Source organism: Sylvia atricapilla, chromosome 1 (genome assembly GCF_009819655.1).
Source record: "Sylvia atricapilla isolate bSylAtr1 chromosome 1, bSylAtr1.pri, whole genome shotgun sequence".
Classification (NCBI taxonomy): domain Eukaryota; kingdom Metazoa; phylum Chordata; class Aves; order Passeriformes; family Sylviidae; genus Sylvia; species Sylvia atricapilla.
In genome coordinates this window covers 115,484,644-115,508,452 of record NC_089140.1, presented here as the reverse complement: position 1 = coordinate 115,508,452, position 23,809 = coordinate 115,484,644, and the positions used below count along the sequence as shown (strand labels likewise).

At 39.8% G+C, this 23,809-nt stretch overlaps 1 protein-coding gene and 2 long non-coding RNA genes across 4 annotated transcripts in view; 1 reads left to right on the top strand and 2 right to left on the bottom strand.

Moving 5' to 3' along the window:
* Positions 1-280: 280 nt before the first annotated feature.
* LOC136370294 (uncharacterized) lies at positions 281-7,492 on the bottom strand. Its single transcript, XR_010745148.1, has 2 exons — positions 7,070-7,492; positions 281-640 (listed from the first exon to the last, which is right to left on the bottom strand). It is a non-coding gene; the product is annotated as an uncharacterized lncRNA (long non-coding RNA).
* A 4,003-nt stretch (positions 7,493-11,495) lies between these two features.
* Positions 11,496-18,005, bottom strand: LOC136368998 (uncharacterized). Its single transcript, XR_010744937.1, has 3 exons — positions 17,943-18,005; positions 11,789-11,876; positions 11,496-11,521 (listed from the first exon to the last, which is right to left on the bottom strand). It is a non-coding gene; the product is annotated as an uncharacterized lncRNA (long non-coding RNA).
* TOX (thymocyte selection associated high mobility group box) overlaps positions 17,589-23,809 on the top strand; it is a 224,476-nt gene continuing 218,255 nt past the window's right edge. For both annotated transcript variants that reach the window (XM_066331559.1, XM_066331551.1), the window contains exon 1: positions 17,589-18,358. In XM_066331559.1, coding sequence (XP_066187656.1) covers positions 18,257-18,358 — 102 coding nt within the window. In that variant the 5' untranslated portion in view covers positions 17,589-18,256. The remainder of the gene's footprint in view (positions 18,359-23,809) is intronic.

The window sequence follows — 23,809 nt, the reverse complement described above, 5'->3', positions numbered from 1 at the left end:
AAAAAAAAAAAAAAAAAACCCCAGAGGGAATTCAAACTGAATCCATGGAAAGCTTTTAAATTCTGGAGAAGGGGTTTAACATGTTCCTCTGCCCTCAGTATTCTCTATTGCCAAGTTCTTGGTAACAGCACTTTTGAATCGTTTTGCTTTACCAAAGCCCACCCACATAATGAAGAATGAGCACAAGGAGCAATTTCAGTCTGTCTTTCCCTACTCCAGTAATGCACTACATAATAACTTTTTGAATGTAAAACATTCCTTTTTTTTTTTTTTGGTGGTGGTGGTGGAGGGAGAGGAAAAGGGGACAAGACAATCTACTACTTAATAGAATTCCTAGTATCCAGCTTAGCTAGCAAAATTTCTTAACAAGTCCTGGGGAGGCCTAGGAATGGCACATGACAGAATTACCCAGGAAAATCAGTGCACTCAGGAGAAATTGGACATATCAAAGGGAAGGGACTATTAAAAGACCTTAATCTACACAGTTATGTTACATTTAGCATGCACAGGGGAACAGACATCCATCCACTAAAGAGTGACAACATACAGTCTTATCATAAGCACTTTTTCATAATCCAGAGGAGAATGAGGCATTCTTCTCAAAGACAGCCAGATGCAGAAGTATTTTCCAACTCCTGTCCTGCCAAAAAATTTTATTAGGAGAGACAGAGAAAGTAAGATGGCAGCAAGGTGAGTAATGTGGATTACAGACTGCAGCAGGAGAGACCCAGGATCCATCACTTGATTAAAAAAAATAAAACAGTAAACTTTTCAAAATTAAATGCCTTATACCCAAAAGACAACTATGTCTCCCTTTCTGTAACAGAAGCCCTAGTTACTAAGCCCTTATCAATCCTTTATCCCTGCCTACTCAGGAAATCATTAGTTGGAAAACTTTCTGGAGTAGGAATGCTGGAGGGCAAAATTTCCACACATATAATTGACAGACTACTAACAGCAACCAGTTAAGTTATAAAGGTTAGTTGGGGAAAAGAGTGTTTACTTTGAGAATTCCAGGGCTTGAATGTAAAAGACCATGCTGCTCTGCATGGTTAATGCAGTTGCATTTCTCTTGGCATTATCCAAAAAAGACATGTCTCAAGAGTGCAGACATTGATAACTCAGGATGAAAATGCTCCTGACCTTATCCTGCAGCTGATCTGGGGTAATTTGAAATTAGTCAAGATAGGTTCTCACAGTACTAAGCATAAAAGTCTGTCTGTAGAGTCCAGCCTGATGTGCTTTTGGAAATTGAGGGTCTTTCCCAAAGGACTGCACTGTTTGTACTTTTAAAGTCAATCAAAAGCATTTATTTTTGCAGACTCAAGACCAAAGTCCTCACTGAAAAAAAAATCATGCCATTTAGAAAAATGATGATCCTACAAAGCTATATTTACCAGACTTCAGCCAAGAAGACTGCTGAACATAACTGCAGCACTAGCAGTGATATGTTGGCCTCCCTGCAACACAGATTGCTTTGGACTAATAGAACCAAACCATGTTAAAAAAAAAAAAAATCAAAAGTGCAAAATCCACTTCCTTGTACCCTTGGGGACTCACTCCACATTTTTTTGACTGCAATTGTGATACAGCATTTGGAAGCATCCAGAAGCATTTGAGGGCTGGCTGTAACTAAAGGTATCTTAACTTCAAAAGAGACATGTAGTATTTATGCACAGAAATGCCTTTCATGTTGCCATTTAAACAACATTTATGTGCAATCTTGCAGATCACTAATTCACAGGCCAAGTCTATGTATCTACAAATTTCCAAACTGCAGTGTTTGTGTTTTTCCTCTATCCATGTGAATACCCTAAAAAATACCACTTACCCTTTGACATGATAAATGACTCTGTAGGGATTTTATTGCTGAGATGCAAAACTCTGGAGATCCATGCAATCATGCAATCTGATTAGTCTTTTAAATGGTGAAACATCATTTAGGGGAGAGACACTTTCCAAATAATATTATCAGGATTGTCTTTTCCCTACCTCTTCCCTAAATCGTCTCCATAGACAGAGATGTAGACAAATACACTGCCATATACTATCCAAATGACTGTCCTGGATCAGATAATTTCTGCTTAGAAAGACCATTGTTTTTTGCTGTATTTCATTTAGAAAGGCTTTTTGAGTTGTAGACAGAATCTTTATAGAGTACACATTTACAAATACATGTTGAAAATGAAGTGAACATATTTGTAAGTTCTGTCATTCCCTATATTCGGTTTCAACTTCATATTTTATGAAGACATTTGAAAACAGTGAAGAATCTAGTCAGAAACTTTATTTTTATTTTAGCTTGCTCATGTCCAAATTATAAAACGCAGATCCCAATTCTTTGGGTGCTGCGATTTAATTTACCTGCAAAAATGTATTTTTTTCTACTTTTTGTTGTATAGTTCTCACAGCTGAAATTGCTCAGTCATAATGAAAACACATTACTGCATTCCAAATGCTTGCACAAGTATGCATTTGTGGAATAGTTTCCTTTTATTTGAAGTTATCTGCGAGGAAAAATATTGGTAAAATATACCATTCTCGAGAGTTTTCAGAAAAAGTTAAGCAGACTTAAAAAAATATACTCCAGGTGACTGTTCTGTTGAGCTCTAGTTTGAGTAACTCTAGTCTAATGCTCATGTCTAATTTTGTTATCGTATCTGCTCAGGATTTTCCCTTCCTCTTTATGGAAGCTTACAAGAGTACCATGTAGATTCGTAAGAGGGTTGCATATGGTAACTCATCCTTAAATTTCTTACCCTTGCCCCTAGCAAATGGACTGCAAATTAGATAAAGCAACTACTTTTTTCAGACAGTGACACAGAACTCGTTTCAAGCCATTCACTCATTAGAAAAGAGTAAACTTTCTTGAGCTGCATTATGAGAGCCAAGTGTTTCATGAACTACAAAATGACATGTTTATTCTGTTTGGGGTACTTGCTCATTCATTCCTGCTTAACAGAAAAATGATATTATTGCCTACTCAGTCAGAAGCAACAATTGAAAAATAATTACACTGTAGCAAAGGCACAAATTCTTAAACCTTGATGCACCTTCCAAGAAATTACCATGAATTTCTCTATTTTCTTTTTTTATTATCCCCTCTAAACCGTTTTTATTCAGTATTACAAGTTCTAGCAAAATATGTCTGCTTAATGGAAGCAACCACTTATTCTTTATCAACTCCTTTGCAGCTCAATTATACTGAGGGTAAGTATACTTATTAAAGCACATGTACTGAACAAAATTTGGATGAAGTATTTTTCTATAATCCTTAAAGTTACATAACTGCAAAAGATAATGTTAGTAAATGAAACCTATACCTGACTAATTAATGAATGCAATTAAAAGTACATAATTGTCTTTTCATTCCCATTTTGGTCCCTATTCAAAAGAGCACTTAAGAATATCCTGCTCTTTAATGTGCCCTCTACTCCTTTAGGCATATGACCAACCAAATATTTAAGAATGCACTTAGGCATGTGTTTAAGATGTCTGCTGAAACCAGATGTTAGTCTAGAAAAGCATGCAAAGGAGAGCACTCATCCCCCCTTGGATTGAAGAATCTATTAAAAATGCTTCGGAATCAAAAAGAAGCACAGTAAAACAGAGTATGTTCATCCCAACTGAAAGAAAAGCAGGAAATGCTCTCAGAGGCTGACAAAACCTGCTGTTCCTACCACCACGTCCAAAGAAGTAAATCAAAGCAAGGAGTAAATACAGACATTCACAGCACTTGCTGCACAACCCTCTTCAGAGTTTCTTGAAATCAGTGATTAAGATGTTCCTAAGTGAAGAGGACAGAAAAGGCTGTCGTTACACTAGCTGGTATCACAACTAACCTCTACATAATTAAAGCCTTTTTTCATATTCACTTTGTTACTTAGAAGACTGTCTGCTTAGTAAACTCATAATGTAGCATAGACTGTTTGTTCATAGTTTTGCTTTTTTCACTACAACACCACCATAGCTACCTAAACAATAAATATTTATTTTCTTTCTTGAACACTGCAACTTCTTTTATGAAAAAAATTATGCAAATTGGGCAATACGTTGACTCATTCTGTTTGTCTCTCTTACATATATCTCTAAGGCATCTCTCACCATGGTGTCAAAATGCTGTGGTACCGTAGTATTTGCCAGCTTTCTTGTACTGTAAGTGGTATCATCATTTTTGTCCCTTTTATACAGCCTTTTTATAAAAACTCTAAGGAAGTGTCAGCTAGGACAGAACAGCCACGGATTAAATGCTTTCTGCAGTAATAAACAGAAATCAGTAGAAAAATTAATCATCCTTACCATTTCCTTCAGTCTTCATTTACTCTGAAAATACAGTCACTACTAGTAGAAGGTGCTCTTTTGATGAAAGCTTCTCTGATTTCAAAAATCCTGGACTCTACTTAAAATCACTTGCATTCCACCTGCAAACCAGCTCTTATAACCCACAGCTGTCCACACAACACTGCACTGTCCCAACAATTTTTTGCAGTACATAATTCAACTTATTTCCCTCCTTAGAACTCATTCAGAGTGCATCATCCCCTAAAACATACCATAATCATTTTAGGTCCTGACCAGTGTCCTCCTACAAACAAGCTGTGTTATTGGGAGACTCAGGCTGTGTAAACAATCCTGTAGAACTTCCATGCTACTACAAAACAGAACAGCAATGAGAAACAGTGACAGTTGTAAAGATACACCTGCTGCTGATGGTAAAATTTAAGACTTTTTTCCCCCCTCCTCCTCCTCTTTTAATAGTAGTCAAATGGAGAGCACAGGAAACTGCAAATAAACTTTTTGAAAAATATTTGAAAAAAACTAACATGGGCCAAAACATTGTGATGTTGTATTTGGCTCAACTTAAAATAGAATGATTTTTCTCCCAAAATATTAAATGGAAAAAGTATAACAAGAAAAAAGTGAAATGGAAAATTGCTAAAGCTGAACAACATTACACAGAATAAAAAGCAGCATTTTTTCTAACAGCTCTGAGATTACATGAGAAAGAGAGAAAGTATATGGAGGAGGGGGAGAGGGAGGGAGAGGTAAGACAAGGGAATATGAAGCAGACTGAAAACAGAATATAAATAATTTTTATGGAAAGACTAAAATAATTAAGAGAGCAAAATTCAACAGAGGCATATTCAAAACCTTAAATAGTCTATAGACTAGGCTTTTTTCCATAAAAAAACCCCACAAACAAACAAACAAACAAAAACCCAAAACAAAAAACAAACAAACAAACAAAAACCAACAACCCACCAAACCTTAAATGTAATTGGACTGCTCATCATTTATAAAACTGGATTTTTTGCAGTTCATCTTGCCATCTTGCTTCCACTTCTCTTACCTACATCATGTTTTACTCTGTGGAGTTTATCTTACTCTCTGAAATTCTACATTATAGTTAAGATATAATTCTTAGCCAGTGTTTTAATTTAATACCTTTCTTTTTAAGCCATTGGTAAGATAGGATTATTATTGGAAGGCAAGCACCTCCAAACAGAAAAATGTCTCACTTTTTTGTTGTTCTCAAGGATCGCAAAAAAATTTGACAGCTGACATTTGGATAAGCAAAAAGAGCTTGAAATACTACATTAATAAACCATAGTTTGTCTTTCTTAATGGAACATATACAGGGACATTGTAAAAATAAAATGCTCTTCTCTAAATTTAATATTCAGATTCTTCATTGATCCTCATGCTTTATCACCAATGAAATGTACTGCATTTTTAGAACATCCTAACTCATATGAGAGTGATGATTTATATATATATACAGCACCTTAAATCTTCAAAGAGTTTGTAAATAGCAACACCTTGATTCTCATCCTCTTTCACTAATGCAAAATGTAAGACTTGACATCAGAAATACATAAAATGAGAAAATTTAGATTTTTCAAAGTACAACTGATATTAGAGAGATCTAAAATTTCCACTGATATATGAGAAACTTTGCCTAGAAAAAAAACTAGGTCTCTGTGAATTTCCACTCAGTGGAGGTGTGTGCAGGCATGAAACCTCTTCCTTTGCAGAAAATAAATTAACACCACCATTTCTTTTCAGTATTACAAAATTTTTTGTTGACTGAATGTTCACAACCTCTGCCTTGCAAGGCATCAAATAGTATCATTGACCAGATATAAATGAATCAGTCAAACCTATTCAGCTTATAACTGACCCTTTTTCTGTTCTAGAAATGAGTGGCTGTATTTCTGTATGGCCCATGGCTATACATATAGCCATATAGGTAAGGCACAGCTTAAAATCCTGGCACATCATATAGGTTTATATGGCTGAATCTGTTATATTTCAGTACATTTTTGAAATTACTTAATTTGATGTATCTTCTTGCAGCTGGCCTACTGAATTTCAAGATTGCTATCACAGCCAGTTGCTATGAGAGTTCAACTCTTTTGTACAAATGACTGATAACACTGTGACTGCTGTTAAATTCCTGGACAGATTAAATGAAGCTCACCTCCCCCTAGATCTGAAACCTCTTCAAGGTGCTTTTTAAAGTCACATAACAAGTGTTTTGTCCTTACATTACCGTTCCACTTTTTCTTCCCTGTCTTAAAGGAATTTTCATTCTTCTAGTTCTCATGGGAAATTGTGTTAAAATTCAAGAACCTGACCTTAGGTTGCATTGAATATTCCCATTGACTTCAGGCCATAAAAAAGGAAAACTGTGAAAAAGAGTTATATTCTGTCAGGAAGAATATGGCTCCAAATGCTGGAATCATCGTGACAGCTCTATTTCAGAAGTTAGCCAAGGAGAAAAAAGGGGCCAGACATCTTGAAAATTACATACACGTACCTCACACACATGTATACACATACAAAGCATAAAGGAAAATAGGAAACAGAACCTGGAAAGAAATCTTGCCAATTTATCAAGTGGCAGATGAATTATCCCCAAGACTTTCATAGAAGCAGCAGCCCCCCCATTTTAACGTGAAATTTTATTTCAGTCTCATCTGCAGCATAATCTCAGATCCATCCATCCATGTTTCTCCCATTCCCCCTCCATTCCTCTCACAATCCCCCTACTCCCTTCCCAACTCACATGGTGAGTAACTTTGAGGAATCACTTCCTCTCCAGTACCACAGGTTTTGTAGGACTGTCTAGGTAAGAATTGCAGGAAGGAGGATTGGATTGATTAAAAAAAACAGGTTAGTAACAAATTTATTCCAATGAATTTTCATCCCAGTTGAAGCTTATGAATTGCGTGTACCTTTTTGATAATTTTTGATGTTTCAGACTACTTTCAACATTCTCCCCACCAAAGAAGATTCTAGGAAAAACTACTGGAGTTATATGGGAAACAAAATTGGAAAACTGGATCTATGTGAAGTGTTTAGCTCTCACTATTGTTTCCACTCAATATCTACTATTTATTTTTCCTGCATGATGGCTCTGCTTCAAGCTCTCTGGAAATTACACTACACAGAAACCCTTAAGAAAAAAAAAAAAAAAAAAAAAAAAAAAAAAAAAAAAAAAAAAAAAAAAAAAAAAAAGCATTGGAATTTTCCACTGTTTGGTCTTCCCTAATACCAGAAGCACATTTCACCTCTGAGTTTAGCAAGCAGACTCTTAGGTGCTGTTTCATTATTGGCTTAAGCTACCCTAAGTATGGAGTGTGCCAAGAGGCAGGCCCACTCACCACCTTCCACCCCCTCCTCGCCTCAGACCTAGGTAAATACTCATCTCATCATCAGTTCTCATGCTGCCTCAGAGTCAGCCAGATCAAAAATACCAAAATGATCCACCTGAGATCTGAGCCACACACTAATTTTCAGATGGTTCCTGACACAGCTGACCTTGAAGCCAGAAGTACGCTCATTCTCCCTGGGGAGACAGCAGAATATGCAGCTGGAGCAGGAAGAAAAAGAGAGCTGTACCACCATCTTCAGCAGCAGCACAGATTTAAATTTGCTGAAGCTTACTGCAAAATCACAGCTTTGTTATGCTAGAAACAGCTCCCAAATGAACCAAATTGTACAAAAGAAAAAAGCAGACCTTGACCCTTGATTTTAGTGTTCAAGGAAGACAAGAAAATACAGATTCTCCTGAATCAGAAATGCCAGATGGCACAGAGGTACATTTGAGTGTGTTTCCAAAGCAGAATTAGTAAAACACCCTACACCTGGATACTGTGCCTGCACTAACTCCTCAGTTACAAGAAGTGCTAGTAATTATGGGAGCTGTGTGTGAAAACATGTGTACCTCAACATGTTTCTTTCCAACAGATTGAGAGAAAAATTGTATGGCCTTTTTGGGTGTGCATAGAGAGTACTTTGAGAAGCTGCTGGAAGACCCACAATAATATACATGGGCTGTAGTCCCACCTTTCAGCAGTAGTGACCCTATGAGACTGATTGTATTAACACTGCTGGGTTACACCTTTTGATGCCCAGTCAACTCAAGTCTACTGCACTCCAATGCTGGAGTTGGAATGTTAGGAAACGACATATATTAAAAATTTGAATAACCACTGCAGCACATTCAAATGTAAGAAATTCCTTTATACCATCTAAGACAGGCAAAAGACTAGGGAAGCAGGGCAAACACAAGCCTGGTCCAGCTTGATTCTGTTGCCTTAAATTGTGCCAGTGGGCTGGTTTTCTTCTGGGGCAGGAGGAAAACAATTAACTGCTCTTGTGCAATTCAACACCACAAGAATACCTTAGTTTGATGCAGAACTATCCAGAGAACCTGAAATGCTTCAGAAATACTTCCATTTTTAATAGCCGACAACAGCAACTCTAAGTATTCCATTTATATTTCTGCTACGATACTTCAGAAGATCTTATCTTGGAACACTTGTGTCTGGTGACTAATTACATAAGAATTGTTAATTTTTGTCCTTACTACCTCAGGAGCATGTTCACAAAGTTAGTCCTTTATCTGTGACGAACTTCTGAAAGACAGAAACATAAAGGCAGAGAGGCCTGGGGATTTGATTAATTTCTTCCAAGATATTTAATTGCTATTACAGCCAGAAGTATGTAATACACTAAAGTATCATTTTCTTTTTTAGGGTAACACTTGGGTTAAATACTAGCACAAATTCCACGTGACAGAAAAGTAATGTCAGGACTTTATAAAAAAAAAAAAAAAACATGGCAAGGTAGACTTCCACTGGTTATTTGTGGTTTGCTTTATAAATTTTGGGCACAGAATCAAACCTTAACATTCTACATAGAAAGCCAGAATCTTTCCGAAAGATCTTTTACAAATCAGCAAGACTGGAAACAATTTGATAGAAGACTTACTGTGCATGCTCTTCCAGCCATTTCACTAGAAACTCATTTTAGCTTTCTCTGAGGTAGAGATAAACCACAGCTAAGAGACAGTTATTAAATCTTCTTTATACATTCTGTATGAAATGTATTAAACTACAAAAATACTGCATTCAAATAAGGTTAAGGGTCTGACTTAAACCCACAAAGACATGGAAATTCAGAAATATTGTGTCTTTCTACCCTTTACTCTCTTCAGTGTGGCTAAGCATTGTAGCAAAAATGACTTGTGCTCAGATTCCTTAAACCTTCTTTATGGTACATTTCTCCTTAAAGGTACTTTCTATTTTAAAGTTATTTCAGTTTGCATCATCTTTGTGTGTTGATTTCTGCCCTGGACAGTCTGGGGGGGTTTGTTTGTTTTTGATTTTTTTTTAATAATTTAAAAAATAAGTATAGAAACACAGAAGTGAGAAAAATGAAGCAAAAGTATGTATGTATTAATCCTGGCAACCAGACATTCTTCCTTTTATTTTTTAACACATACCTTACAAATCACACTCACAAGAGACAGGCAGGCAGATGTAGGACATGCATGACTCTCAGCAAGTCCAAGCACATGCTTCAGCTCTCTCCCTGGCCCCCCATGCAGCTCCACTTATACATATGTAAATATCTATTACATATTTCTCCAGTGAACTAAATAGAACCTTGCAGTAGACACTGCAAGACTTTCTGCCATGAAATACCTTGGGGTCTTCTTCCATGATGGACTTTTTCCCCTTTTCCTGAATACAACAACCACCAGTGGAGGTCACACTTTATTCAAAAGAAAGATGCTTGCAGATCCTCCTTCCAGGGGGCTGTCAGCCTTAAAACCACTTCCTACACTGTGGTACAGTAGTTTGGGCCTGCTGACCTCTTGGGCAAATTACAAATTATGTCTTCTCAAGATAACTTCAAAGCAAGGAAATTCCACTGCGAGGATGGGGAGGGGCATCTTAGGAGGATGGTGGGGTTTTTTTTCCTATATTCTACAACTGTCTGAGTTTCTTTTCATTCTCTTTTATTTCAAATTATTCTTTGTTTTCATTTAATTATTGCCAGTGTATTATGCAGTCAGGCAACTGTCTCCATGCAACTATAATAAATCTATATGCATTCAACAAATTGTAAGAAGCTTGATAATTTCAAACGTGGCCTGACAGTGCCCCTATGCATGTTTCACAGCATCTGATAAATATATGTTATACTTACACATGCTACTGAAGAGTCTATTTTTAAAGACGAATAGCCAACACAGACAATTTTAAACTGCTAAAAAAATAGGACAATGACTATTCCAATAAGAAAACAGTGTTGATTATACTCTGGTAGCCAGAGTAAAGGGAGATGATTTGGAGGACGTCCACAAACATTAATCTTTGCTGTTTGACTGTGATAAAAGTAAACCATTCAAAATCCTCAAACAAATAATCCTCAACAAAATAGTGTAAGACTATAAAATAATACCAGCGATGTAGATTTATCTTAAGATATCCTAGAACAAGACATAGGGGATTGAGAGAAATTTCTTAAAGAGATAATACTTGACAAGAGTAGACAATCTCTGTTAAAGAGTAAGAGAAACAAAAAGCAGTAGCCTTGACCCAGAAAAGGTATTTCTGCCTTATACAGCATAAAAGACAGACATTCAAGAAAAGCTCATCCATGAGAAATGGTGATCTCCTATTGCTGCCAAGGTCAGTCAGACCTGTTGTGATATGTTCTGTAAATGCTGACTCTATCACTTACAGTTTTCCAAGGACTTCCTTAACACCCAGAGCTTTTTTATTTTTATTGTGGAACAAAGCTATGACATGAAACTGTCAAACTAGAAAGCCCAGAACAGGAAGACAGAGAGTTTTATTAGACTTAAGAGTGACAGCTCCATTGAGAAAAAAAAACCCATAACAGTTATAAGGAAGGGGATCTGAAGTTCCTAGAGATCCACCAGAAAAATGCTAAAATCTCAGCAAGGAAGGAAATTTTGCTCTCAAGTCAGCAGTCACAACTTGCCCCTATCATGCCCTTAAAAACTGACTGCAGATGACATGTGGATAGTGTATCTGTATCAGCCTATCAAGTGTGAATGGGATGGGATTTATTTGCTACAACAGGAAGCTCTAATGGAGACTCCCAACATACTTTTACTATACCTCAGTCACAACCTTTTGCACTTGAAATGCCAAATGTGCCCCTTGTGTGGTAATCTTCTTACAGCAATCATCAATCTCTAAGGGAGAAAAAGTCATTTTAGTTTCTCTAGTTAAAAAAAAAATAGATAAACTGTAATACTGTCTACCCCTAAAAATAATTTTGTTACTCTATGAACTTTACTGTACTTATATGTACTCGGAGAGAACAGAGTTTGGACCTCTCTCTCGGTTAACATCTATAATTCTGAGCTGGAAGTACTAATTAAGCTCACATAAAAGAATGTACATAGAGTGCTTTTTTACCCCACTACTTTGGGGTGGGAACCTCCTGTTGGAACACCTACCTTGCCTGGAGATTTCAGAAACATCCATCTCTTCCCAGAGACCTTGTGAATGTAAACGAAAGTAAAAATTTTCTCTAGCAAAAGACATCTGAAACAGAAATGAAAAAGTTTTAAGGAAGCATGCTTTTAATGATCCCCTCATGTCAGGGGAGCTCATGCAGGGGCAATTCAGCTCTGTTTGGGGGTTTATTAAATAGGACAATGATGACATCATTGTTCTGAATTGAAAACTGATTAATCACCTGCTTGGTATCTCTCCTGCAGACAATAATTCCCTGTTGAATGCTATGGATAAACTGGTGATACAGACTATTCCTTCTGCTAGGGACCAGTCCTCTGTTCTGTCTTTTCTTTCTCCTGACTATTCAGCTGACATATTCATATGTACATTTGTAAAATATCTGCAAATACAGATGAGTATTTTTAATTGTATCACCCATTAATACAGATTTGTTCTCAAGATATTTGTATATGATGCACTCTCCAGATAACATTTATATAACTTATTTAAATCCTCAATTTCTGGAGGAAAAACCAGAATGTCTTTAGACAGCTTTTTAAACTGCAAAATAAATTGTTGAAAACACGATTTTCCTTTACAAAAATCTAAGATTCTGAAGTTCCAGTATGGGCCTCCAGTACACTTCAGAAAAAAAAAAAAAAACAGTATGAAACCAAAAATTCCTGATCCCTTATACTTCTGGATGCTTCATAATTGACTTAACAAGGTAAGTGGAAGAGAATGGAAAATTAGCAACCTTAGCATTTCAGTATATCTTGCAATTGAAAACTAGCATACATCACACTGTGATGTATTTTTGAGCCTTCCTGCATACCATGTGGACAATGTTGCTCATATAGAATCCTTGATAGGATAGAAAATACAGGAAAAGAATAAAAGGAACTTCATGATTCCCTTTGTTTCTCTGACCATGAGAAATAATCTAAAGCCTAATAAAATGTTTTCTTCTGAGACCTGCCTACCTTCCCTGTGTCTGCAAGTCCACATTTAATTTGGTAACTTGAACTGAACCAGCTGGCAGTGACTTTAAAACATATGGGAATGGATCAAAGCTGCAAACATGCAAGGTGAATTTTACATTTTTATATTTCTTTCATGGCAATTTAAGTTCTTGATTCTCTGAGATATTTTGTGCATAATTCCTACTGCGGACAATGGCAGATGACTTGTAAGAACCTTTTCTGAGATGCAAAACACAGTTCAGTTTCAATGCATGCGTCAGTTCCTCCTCTAGTGTTAAACTGGTTGTGTATCACTTGTTTGGACTGAGAAGATATGGCAATACTCAGGTTTTCTCTCTGCTTTGTAACAAAGGGAAGTCAGGGGCTTTCTTTAACTTTTAGAAGTGATTTGTACTTCCTTGTAGAATAACAATTTATTTTCATACAAGTGTGATAATTTGAGATCCATCATTTTCACCACAAACAAATTAAACTGGACAGGAGCAATGGCTAAAATAACAAAATAGCTAGCTCTTTCAATTGACGTTTGATAACACCTTCTTTGACACATTATCAGGTAGCCTTACAAACTGTTTAAATACTCTGAAATATATATTACACCTATTAAGCTTTTATACCACACTGAAGATCTCTCTTTTCACATTGATTTATGCTCACTTATAAATGCACACACAGAATGTCAACACTTAAAATGAATCAATTTCTTAAAGGATTTGAGTTCATTCTGATGAAACGACCAGATTAATTACATTGTTTAAAATAGTCTGCAATCTTAATATCATTATTGTTTGTATCTTCCCAGACCCAAGTGTCATTTCCAGTTTAAGAACATGAAACAGGACATCCTCACAAAAGCGACAGACCCTTCATCCTATTATTACTTAATTAACTACTATCTAGAAATTGATGAGCATCGACCTTTGTTATGAAAGGTAAACAGTCCTGTGAGTTAGTTAGTAAATCAAAAATTTCAGCAGGAGGGATTTTCTCAGCAAAATCTCATTGGTCCTCTTTTAGCTTATCTATACCTCCCGGCTACCAAAGTACAGTGCACAAAGCAAGAAGCAAAATAATTTTCCAATCCAACTGTTTTTAAAAATATGGAGGAAAAAACTTTTCTTTAAAGAAGAGCCAGCCTCATGAAGAAATTCTTGTGGTGCCTAGCCTATGTATAATAAATACTAAGCCATCATCACAGTCTCACATTTCCTCCTTTCTAGGAAAATCAGAAAGTCTGCTCTTTATAAAAGACAATCAGATATCTAGTGCTCCCAAATAAAACTGGATATATATATCTGAGATTTAAACAAAAAGTGATTGGACTTTTCTTTTTTAAACTAAGATACTTTATTTCTCTTTGGCTGAGAACATGAGTTACGTCTGCTGATGGCCTCCTAACACACTAGAGAGACCAGCTGGGTCAGACAGCAGGGTACACAAGGAAATGACCTGTTATATTAGACCTAGTCGTCCCATTTAATTCTGTTCATCTGACCACTGCAAAGACTGTGCATTCTCAAATAAGAATGTGCCAATGGCCAGACTGGTTCAGACCAAGGGTCTGCCCTACTCTGCCTCCAATGATGGCTCCAATGATGTGACAGCCTGAACTGAGGGCAAATATGTACAATACTTCTCACCATGCCCTACCCCCATGTCTCTACCTCCAGCTATTTTCAGCCCAGAGGAGTTACTGATCCATTTATGGTTTGTCTATCTAATGACCTTCTCAGGTCTCCAGTCTGCTGTGTAAACCTCTTGCATCCACAATGCCGTTTGACAAGGAATGCCATATGAGTTCCTCATTGCATGAAGAGTATTTAGAGTGCACAGTCTAACTCCAGCAGACAGTATCTAAAAGAATAACTTTTTTAGTATTGGCAGATAAAGATCATGTTCTTCAAGGCATTTGTTCCTATTTATACGAGAAAGGCAATAACACTCTTCTCATATGCTGGTATAGCAACCTCTTTCAAGACTATTTTGGAGACATTCACTTGAATGTTGAATGGCTTTAAAAACTCAGTGCCCTTCTGAACAAATGTTCCTTCCTTTGAAGCTTCTAAAAACTGATTCATTCTTTTAAATCTGTTTCAAATTTTTTTTTTTTTCTGGAAAATGCACTTCCATGAGCCAAAGTGGCCAAGATTGATATACCATTGAATTATCCTGCAAAGGCCCTAGCTTTCTCAGTCCATAGAGGCAAAATCTACATTATCAACAATTTCAGTTTTGATCTCCACAAATGCATTATTGTGAAAACTCTAGAGAAAATGTTCCCGACAAAACAAAAGACTGTTTAACAGATTAATATATATAGCTCTTTAATTTTTACAAACTGTACAGATAACTGCAACAAATCTTAGGTGCTTTACCATCTTGATGATTAAATCATCTCTGTAAGTAGCAGCAAAAATTTTTTATGACTCTCAGGGCCTGCATCATTAAGTACTGAAAATAACTTGAAGTGCTGCGCAAAGCAAACAGTACAGTTGTAAACTCCTACAGACTCTGAGGAACCTGAAGCCCTTCTTAAGGCAATAGCCAGTAATACTTCACATAAATAAAAAACTAATTCTCTACTTTTTATTAAAAGACATCCTAGTCATTCTGATATTGACATCTCCAGCTCTGCATTAGCATTTCTGTACCTGCACACACTTGTATGCACCTGCACACACTGGTTGCCTAGATCAACTCATCTCGAATTGCTATCTCTCTACACCTCTCTCCGCAACAGGCTGAAAACTAATCCACTGTCCACGAATAACAAGTTTCTCAACAGCAGCTTTTCAATATGGAGCTTGCAATCTGTCTCCCATTCCCTTTGTCAAATTATGGTCCACAAATCAGCCATTTGCAGCAGTGATACGTCTGTCAGGCGTCAAGAGTATCTCTTGCAAAGGAAAGTCTTTTTTAGGATTTTTTAACTTTCAAAATGTCTAATCCCAAACATGCAAAATAATGAGTCAGATGCCAAAAGAATCATGATGATTTGGGGGTTTTTTTGTGTTTTTGTTTGGTTTGGTTTGGATTTTTTAACATGTTAATGTCTTTTCCTTCACTTTCTGGAGCTTTTTCTGGGTCATGTTTTCAAGCTTTTCTCCAAGGCCAGAAGGGTTTCAAACATTATTAAAAAAGAAAGCAACTGAGATACTTTTGTAATTGCACGTTTAAGAAAAAACATGTATTGCTATCAAACTTAAATTCTGTTGAACTGACAACTAAGTATCTTCAGAGATGTTTTTGATCAAATAATCCTGAAATAGGAATATTGCTTCAAACCTGTTTTCTCTAGAGTTTAATTTGCATTACTTATGTATTTTTTTCCAGATAATTAAGCTTTAATGAAAGCAGGTTGTTTGACATGGAAGAAAGTCATGACTTAACACTATCTTGAAGGACTCTACAATATCAAAATATCTCAGGTGCAGATTATATACCTTTGTGTGTATATCCTCACACAAACAGCGACTTCTTCACCTGAAATTTGTGATTTGCTCCCCCTCAATACTAAGTCCCCTTGAAATCTTTAGTGGATTTCTTTTCAGTGATGAGAAGACAGTTTTGTGTGACAACATGCATTACAAATCCTCTTAGATTGTAACTGGTTTGTGATGGAAATATTAATGAATATTGATAAATGTAACCATTCCCGTTAATCATCATCATCATCATCTCAGCTTGTTTGTGTGGCACTCAGTAATTAGTTTTTATTTTAAGAGGGAAAGGCATTCCTTTCTTTTCATAACACAATTCCTCTGCTGGGCATTATCTAAGCTAAGCATAGTGTCCTTCCTGTATTCTTTCTCTTCCATCCTTTCTGCTCTGATTAAGACTACTGGAGGCTCAGCAGGAAACCCAGTGGGATTGCTCATGGTGTCTTGAAGTCACCTTTTCTTTCATTGTTTTTGCCTGTTAAACCTTGTTATGCTCATCAATCCCTCTCCCGCATCCCACTGGATTCTGAACTTTCCTTTGTCAGCACCCTTGTTTGCTGCTAATTGAGCTCCTCTTCATTTTCCCGACCCCATTCACTTGTCTTTCCTTCTTCCCCTCTCAGCTAGGCCATCTCCTCAAATGTCCCTCCTTCATCCTGCGCCTGGCGTCACCCAGCGCGGCCAGGCCTGAGCATCACGATCAATGGGGTAGACCCCAGATGACGAGGTATTTCACGGGTGTGCTTTACTTTAACTTGTTTGCTGTTCTCTGGGACGTGGTCCTGGATCACAGCGTGTTTGTGCCACCACAAACCCTGGGCGATAGCTTCCACTCTGCTCGGACTGGAGACGACGGGCTCTGCTGGCAGCTCGACCCACATCCACCTCAGAGGGCAGCCGGGGCGCAGGGATCGCCCGACCTCAACTTTGCCAAACGTCCGCGGAAACGGGTCCGAGGGTCTCACGGAGGCACCTCAAGGGACCTGCCCGCGGCCCCACCGGCAGCTGAGCCCGGCCCACCCCAGGCCGAGGACCGAGCCCGCCAACCCGGCCGCCACCGCCACCTCCCCCCGCGGCCCGGGCCGGCCCCGCGGCGCGGAGGGGCTGCCATAGTAACGGGCGGGGGCCGGGCGGCGCCGGGGGCCGGGCGGAGGGCGCTGCCAGAGGGCGGGGATGGCGGCGGGATGGCGGGTGCGGGAGCGCCCCCTCTCCGCGGCTCCCGGCCCCGGCGGCCGCAAATGGCTCTTCCCTCGCCGGCCCCTTTGTGTGAGGCACACTCGGAGCGGCGGCTCCGCGGCGGAGCGCGGTGCGTCCCCTGCCACCGCCAGCCCAACCCAGCCCGGCCGGGCCGTGCCGAGCCGAGAGGGCCGGGCGGTTCGGGGCGGCCATTCCGGCGCCTCGGGGCCCCGCTCCCCCCGGGGGTGCGCGGGGGGCCCGGCTGCTGTCGCCACCTCCCCCCAGTCCGCCCCCAAGGCCCTCGCTGTGGTGGGCGACCAAAATACACCTCCACCAAACCAAAGCAAATAAATAATAACAATAATAATTAAAAAAAAAAAGAAAGAAAGAAAAAAAAAAGGAAAGAAAGAAAGAACGGGAAAAGAACAGAGAGAGCGAGCGAGAGGGAGGGAGGGAGAAGCGAACCAACTCCGAGACTCCCATAAAGAGCGGCACGCACGGAGCGAGCGCCCCGGTGCCGATGCGTGGGGGAAACAATAAGTACTCGAAGTTACCTGCCCTGCCGTAGAAGAAGGAGGGTTCGTGGGTTCTCTCGCAGACATCTGCAGACCGGTGCTTTTTTGGAAGAGATTTTTTTTTTTCCTCTCCTCTCTCTCTCTTTACAAACCACAAACGGATGTGAGGCAGGGAAGGTGTTTGACTACTGAAGTCAGGCACCTCTTTTTTTATTCTTCTCAGTCTTGTGTGTCCCCCCCCCTTCCCTCACACATACACGCACACACTCACACACACACTCACACCCCCCTTTTTTGCACCAACATTAACGACCAAAAGAAAAGGAAAGGAGTTTGCTTGATGTTTTAGTGAAATGGACGTAAGATTTTATTCACCACCTCCTCAGCCTGCAGCCGCTCCTGATACGCCTTGTTTGGGACCTTCCCCCTGCCTGGACCCCTACTATTGCAACAAGGTGACTCGTGTTTTGTGTCGTCCGAGGTGTTTTATCTGTGCTGTCGGTGTGTGCTGTTGTCGCGGCGCGTTGCATGAGCGGGCGCTGCGCTCTGGCGAGCCGCGCACCAAGTTCCCCGGCGAGGCGGAGGGAGGGCAGCGGCACTTGTCGGGGTTTGGGGCGCGCAGTGCCGCCCGCCGCGGAGCGGTGCCGCCGGGACACACACCGGCTCCCCCTCAGGCACCCCAAATTAAACCCCCAGAGTAGTCTGGGGGCGGGCGGCTGGAGCGCGGAGGGGGGGGGGAGGGTGGGTGGGAGAGGCATTTTCCATAACATCTTTTCGGAGAAACGGCGTGGACGGGGATGTTGATGCGGGGGACTTGTGAATTTCCAGGGCTCTTGTTAATGAGAAAGATCGCGCCCGCCACAAACCGGCAAAAACTGTCCCGCAGCTCTTGTGTCAAAGAACCGAAAAGCACGTTTGTGTGTGTGTGTGTGTGACATGCGTGTATACACAGACACACACGCACATCTCCGTAGGTGCATATTAAGTCTGCATACTGTTGACAAGTCGGTTCAGAACATCGGTTCCACTTTGTCCCGGCTGTGCAGCTGCCCTACCAATTTCTCTGTAACTTGATTAAACCTCTGCAAATCGGGTCAGTGCCTGAGGAGGGCTAAGTCTTAAGTCCCCGAGCCCTGGGGAAGGAGGAACTGCAAAGGATACACGCGCTGGCCCAAATCCCGGGTCCGGTTCCGAGAGTTTGGTGCTGCGATTCCGGAGCACTTTGCGTGACTTTTGCTGCCGAGGAAGGGGGCTGGGGTTCCTGCATTGTTACTGCCTCTGTAGCCTGAGCTAGCCGGTGCTTTATGTATGAGCTGCACTCTCTCTGCTCTTACGGAATGGGCTTTGCACGTGAATAAAATGCTGGCCGTAGGAAATGTTCGGAAAGTGCGAGTTACCCAGAACACCCCTTCGAGCACAGCCCGGCCAAGGAGCCGGGAGAGAGCGATGTGTTCAAACCTGCGCGCTCGGGCGCCTATTTGGAAGCCCGCCGTGGCAGCCCGTGGCGGGCTGCAGCAGCAGATGGCTTTTCGCAGCGCAAACCCCGCCGTGCGCAGGCTCCGCGGGGCCGGCCGCGGGTGCGGAGGGCGGCGGCGGGGCGCTGCTGCGGAGGGGCAGCCCCGGCCCGGCCCGGCCCGGCCCGGCGGACAGCCCGGTCCCGCGCCCGGCTATTGTCGTGACGGTCTCACGTGTCAGAGAGACGTTCCGGGCCGTCCCTTTCATCCCGAGCAGCTGCCTCGATTCAGAGATAAACAGCAAAATAGAGTGTGCTTGTGCTGAGGCGCGGAGGCTGCGGCGCCCGGGTGAAGCCCTCTCAGTTTTCAGGAAAGGTTTCCCACATGGTCGCATCTACCAATCACAACAGAAAGGACCAAATTCATCCTGGCTGCATTTCACATACACTCAATGGAGTTATAGAATCCAGGGATAAATCTGGCCCTTTGTGGTGGATGCCTCAGGATATTTCAAGAGAGATCCCAGAGGTATGACGGTTAGTGTTGTTTTAAGTAACTATTTAGCAGCATCTGGCAAACGTGCGCTATATTTTGGAAGTTGGTGCCAGGAGTGAACTTGGTTCAGCAGGAAGAGTTCAAATGGGAAGGAGCATTTATGTGTTCATTAATTTTCTGTTAGTGCTCTGAGTAATCATGAGGCTACTGCTGCTTACTTTTCGTTTGTGGTTTGCTGTTATTTTCTGTATTGTCAGATTTGTAAATTGTAACAGTGAAATGTTGCCATGTGAAAAGCTTGGGCTGCTATTAACGCCATAAGAACCAAAGTGTTTGAAGACCTGTTTGGCAGTGAAACTGGACAAACGTTATTAAAACTATCAGTGATTTAAAGCTTCAGAAAGCAGGTAATGACTTGAATACACATTTCACTCATCATTCTTGAGATAGTGGGCCAGATTTAATTTAAAAGTTAAATGCTTTGGAAAATCAGGAATTACTTTAATATATTAAATCATTTTCCAATTAAGTTCCTTAAATATTTTTGGTGTGTTGCACTCCAAATCGAATAAATTAATTTAGAAAGTCGTTTTCAGAATTTCTTTACTAGCTGGTTAAAGCTTCTTTCAAGTCATGCCATGTATGAGGGAGCAAACTGTTCTTTTCAAATGCAAATGAGACACTCATTCTGTAGACAAGTTGCAACTCTTCTATTTCACTTTGCCTGAACTGATAATGTGCTTAAAAGTGCACAGTCATAAGACATATGTTTTATGCTTGGAAAAGACTTACCAGGAATGTTTCAATATAAGATATTGAGTACAGAACAAATGTCTTTCTCAGATGCCTTTACCACTGACCACTGATAACATTAAATGGACAGAGTAGGTTTGCCAGGCCCCTTGGAGGCATGCATTTAGTGACCATTTTATTTTTCACCCCCTTCACTCTCTCCCTTTGCCCAGCGTGATTAACATTGCTGTGAAAACTTATCTGACTTGTTCTAAACATGTCGTCATGTTACAGTATTGCTCTGTCACTCATTTTCAGGCTGTGTGTATTTGGGGAGTTTGAAGGGCAGGAGGCCTGCGGAATTTTCTGTTCAGTATGTTTGGTTGAGTGTTTGCTTTTAAACTCTCCCAGGAAAGGAGATGATGGCTGGAGTGTGATGGATCCTTGTCCCGGGTCAGAATGGTTGTCTTTGTTAGGTGTTTTTACCTGCAAAACTCATTCAGAACTCATCAAGATCCTCTGGGATCTTGTTTCTTTTAAAGTTAGTTTAAACTTGGTTTTGGCACTTACTAGTGGATTTGGCCCTATTTTCCATACCTAAGTTTTGCTGGTGTTTTTCCTTTTACAAATTTGCCAGACTTTGATTCTTTACATTTGAAGTCTGCTTGAGCTGCTGGTAATTTAGAATGTATTCCACATATACTTAGGCTTTCAAGTTTTCTAATTGTTCTGTGAGCAGTAGTTTTTTTCCCTGATCAGATGGTTGTTTGTAGCATACGAGTTCCCAGGCACATGGATAGGAGGTATTGACTGTGCATTTTTCTGTAGCCAGAGGAAAATAATGTAGATTCAAACAATCGCCTCTTATCTTACAATTTTCAGTTGGCAGGCTTTGTTTCAGAAGACTGCTTAGATCTTTATTTTATAAACCTAAAATAGCATTCTAAGCATCTTAGCCTAATATTTCTCTATCTGCTGTGAAAGCTCATTATACTCTGCACATATATTGTTATGCAGGCTTTTCCTTGTTTCTCTTGCATTACCCAGGGAGAGAGAAAAGTGAAGGAACAATGCAAACAATGTTGGTTATGACAACTGTGAGAGGTATCTCTTATACAAACAGACAGAATGGACGGTATGCTTTGGTATATAGGTCAGCCTTTGAAATAACATAGTGGAGCTCTTATGCTGGACAGATTTAGGGTTGGGGTTGTACTGTTCACCTCTTGAAACTTGAAGCATAATTGCAGCTCAGATATGTTCAGGCTAATGCGAGTAGTCTGTTCAGTTGAAGTTTAATTTAGGAAATGTCACGTTCTGTAATTGAGTTGAATGATATAAAAGGAATAACTTTGATAATCCAAGTGTCCTAATTTGATAGAATATGGCCAGTGATTTTAAGCTGCCTGAAGAGGTTGAATAATAAGTTTAAATGTTTATGTAGAGGGAAGTAAATAACAGCCTCATGGCTTTCCCTATTGAAGTGTCACCTCCAAAGGCCACTTCTATCAGTACGGTAAGAAGGATAGGTATATTTTTAATTTTCATACTTGCAACTTTACAGTGTTTTCATATATCTGCTCACACGAGGTGCAGTTATATAATTGTAGTTTGACACAGCTAATGACAGGGATGCTGACCTCTGCCATCAGTAGACAGAAAATAATGGTCTTTACTGCTCCCAATGGTTAGCCTTGCAGAATTATGCACTGGATTCTTCTGTGATTTGCTACCTTGTTCAAAAATACAGGAGCCTACAACTCATCTTTCGTGTATTCACTGGTAGTTGTCAGTGCAGTGGAAAAATACAGCCAGACAGCAGAGGTAAAATGATAGACTGTAGTTGTTTTTAAAAAAAGGAATAAAGAGGAGGAAGGAGGGAGAGGGAAGCAAAACCTTTCAAAATGAAAAAAGCAGAGTGACATTGGGTAGAAGTGGATAAGGAGATATAATACAATGCGTTGTAAGCAGGTAACAATCCCGCTTGTAATCAGAATTCCATGGAGCAAAAGTGCATATATTTGTACTCAGCGTTCAGAGTAATTTATTGTGTAAACTTAACCCTACCATAGAGACTACTCTAAATAAAATGTTCCATGGCTGTTTACAAAGTGTACATTATTTCCAGGGGCTTGCTTCCATCCAGTCTCTATCTCAAACTCAGAGTAGTGGCAAGCAGACTCTCTGAAGGACAGCTCTAAAGCTGAAATACATGTTACTGTTTTGATAGTGTTTTAGATTATGCTCATACTGTTTATCCTGTACGTATTTTTCCACCTTAAAAAAATACCTTGTCTCTGCTGCATTAGAATAATGCCTGAAATTTGTTTCATAAAGAAAAGATTAAACAGTTGCATTAGGGTTGACTGTTGATTTTCAGGTGTTAAGTCTCTTTCTTTCAAAAAATACCCTATATGAAGGACCAATAATGAAGAACAGAAATTATCTTTTCTCTCATACATTAGTATGTAGTCTCAGTGTTGTGGGCAAATCTCAAGTGTGCCTCCCTGAATTCCAGTGTTTTAGGGAAGAAGTGGTCCCAATTTTTGTGGAACACAGAAAATGATTTATGTGTTGCTTCTGAGAAATCTTTCTCAAAGATGTCTATAAACCAAAGCATTTGCAGTAATTTATTTTTTCTTTCTGCCAAACATCAGTACCTTGAGAGGAATTATGTTTTATTCTCATATCAGAATGATGCGTTTCATCTCTAGAGCATTACCCTCAATCAGCCTATCATGAAGCCTTACAAAAAAAAAGTGAAACCAGTAAATTATTAAGAATGCTGAATTAACTAAACACTACAGCACATGCAGTACCTTTGATGTTTACATTAAACCAAACAGCATCTGGAGGTGATTTGGAGAAGCTGATACTGTGGAAGACTGGGCAGTTCCAGCTTCTGTTGAGTTTGGGATGTGTTGGTGATGATCACACTTTACCGTGAAGAACTGAACCCCCTCTGGCCTTCAGATTCCCACATTTGCATGACTTTCTGGTATTGCTAAAAATGTACAGAAGCATTTGAAAAATGGAGTATGTGTAAAACGCAATTTATATTTAAGAAAGAGAATTGTCCTAGTCATGGTAGGATTTAGATTAAAATTCTTGGATTTTTAAATCCTGTATTGATGGTAGATATAACAAAGCTTAGATGTTGGAAGTAAAAAGCTTCCTTTGATTGCACTCTTCAGCACAGCTCAAGAGTGACCTGAAAACACCGCT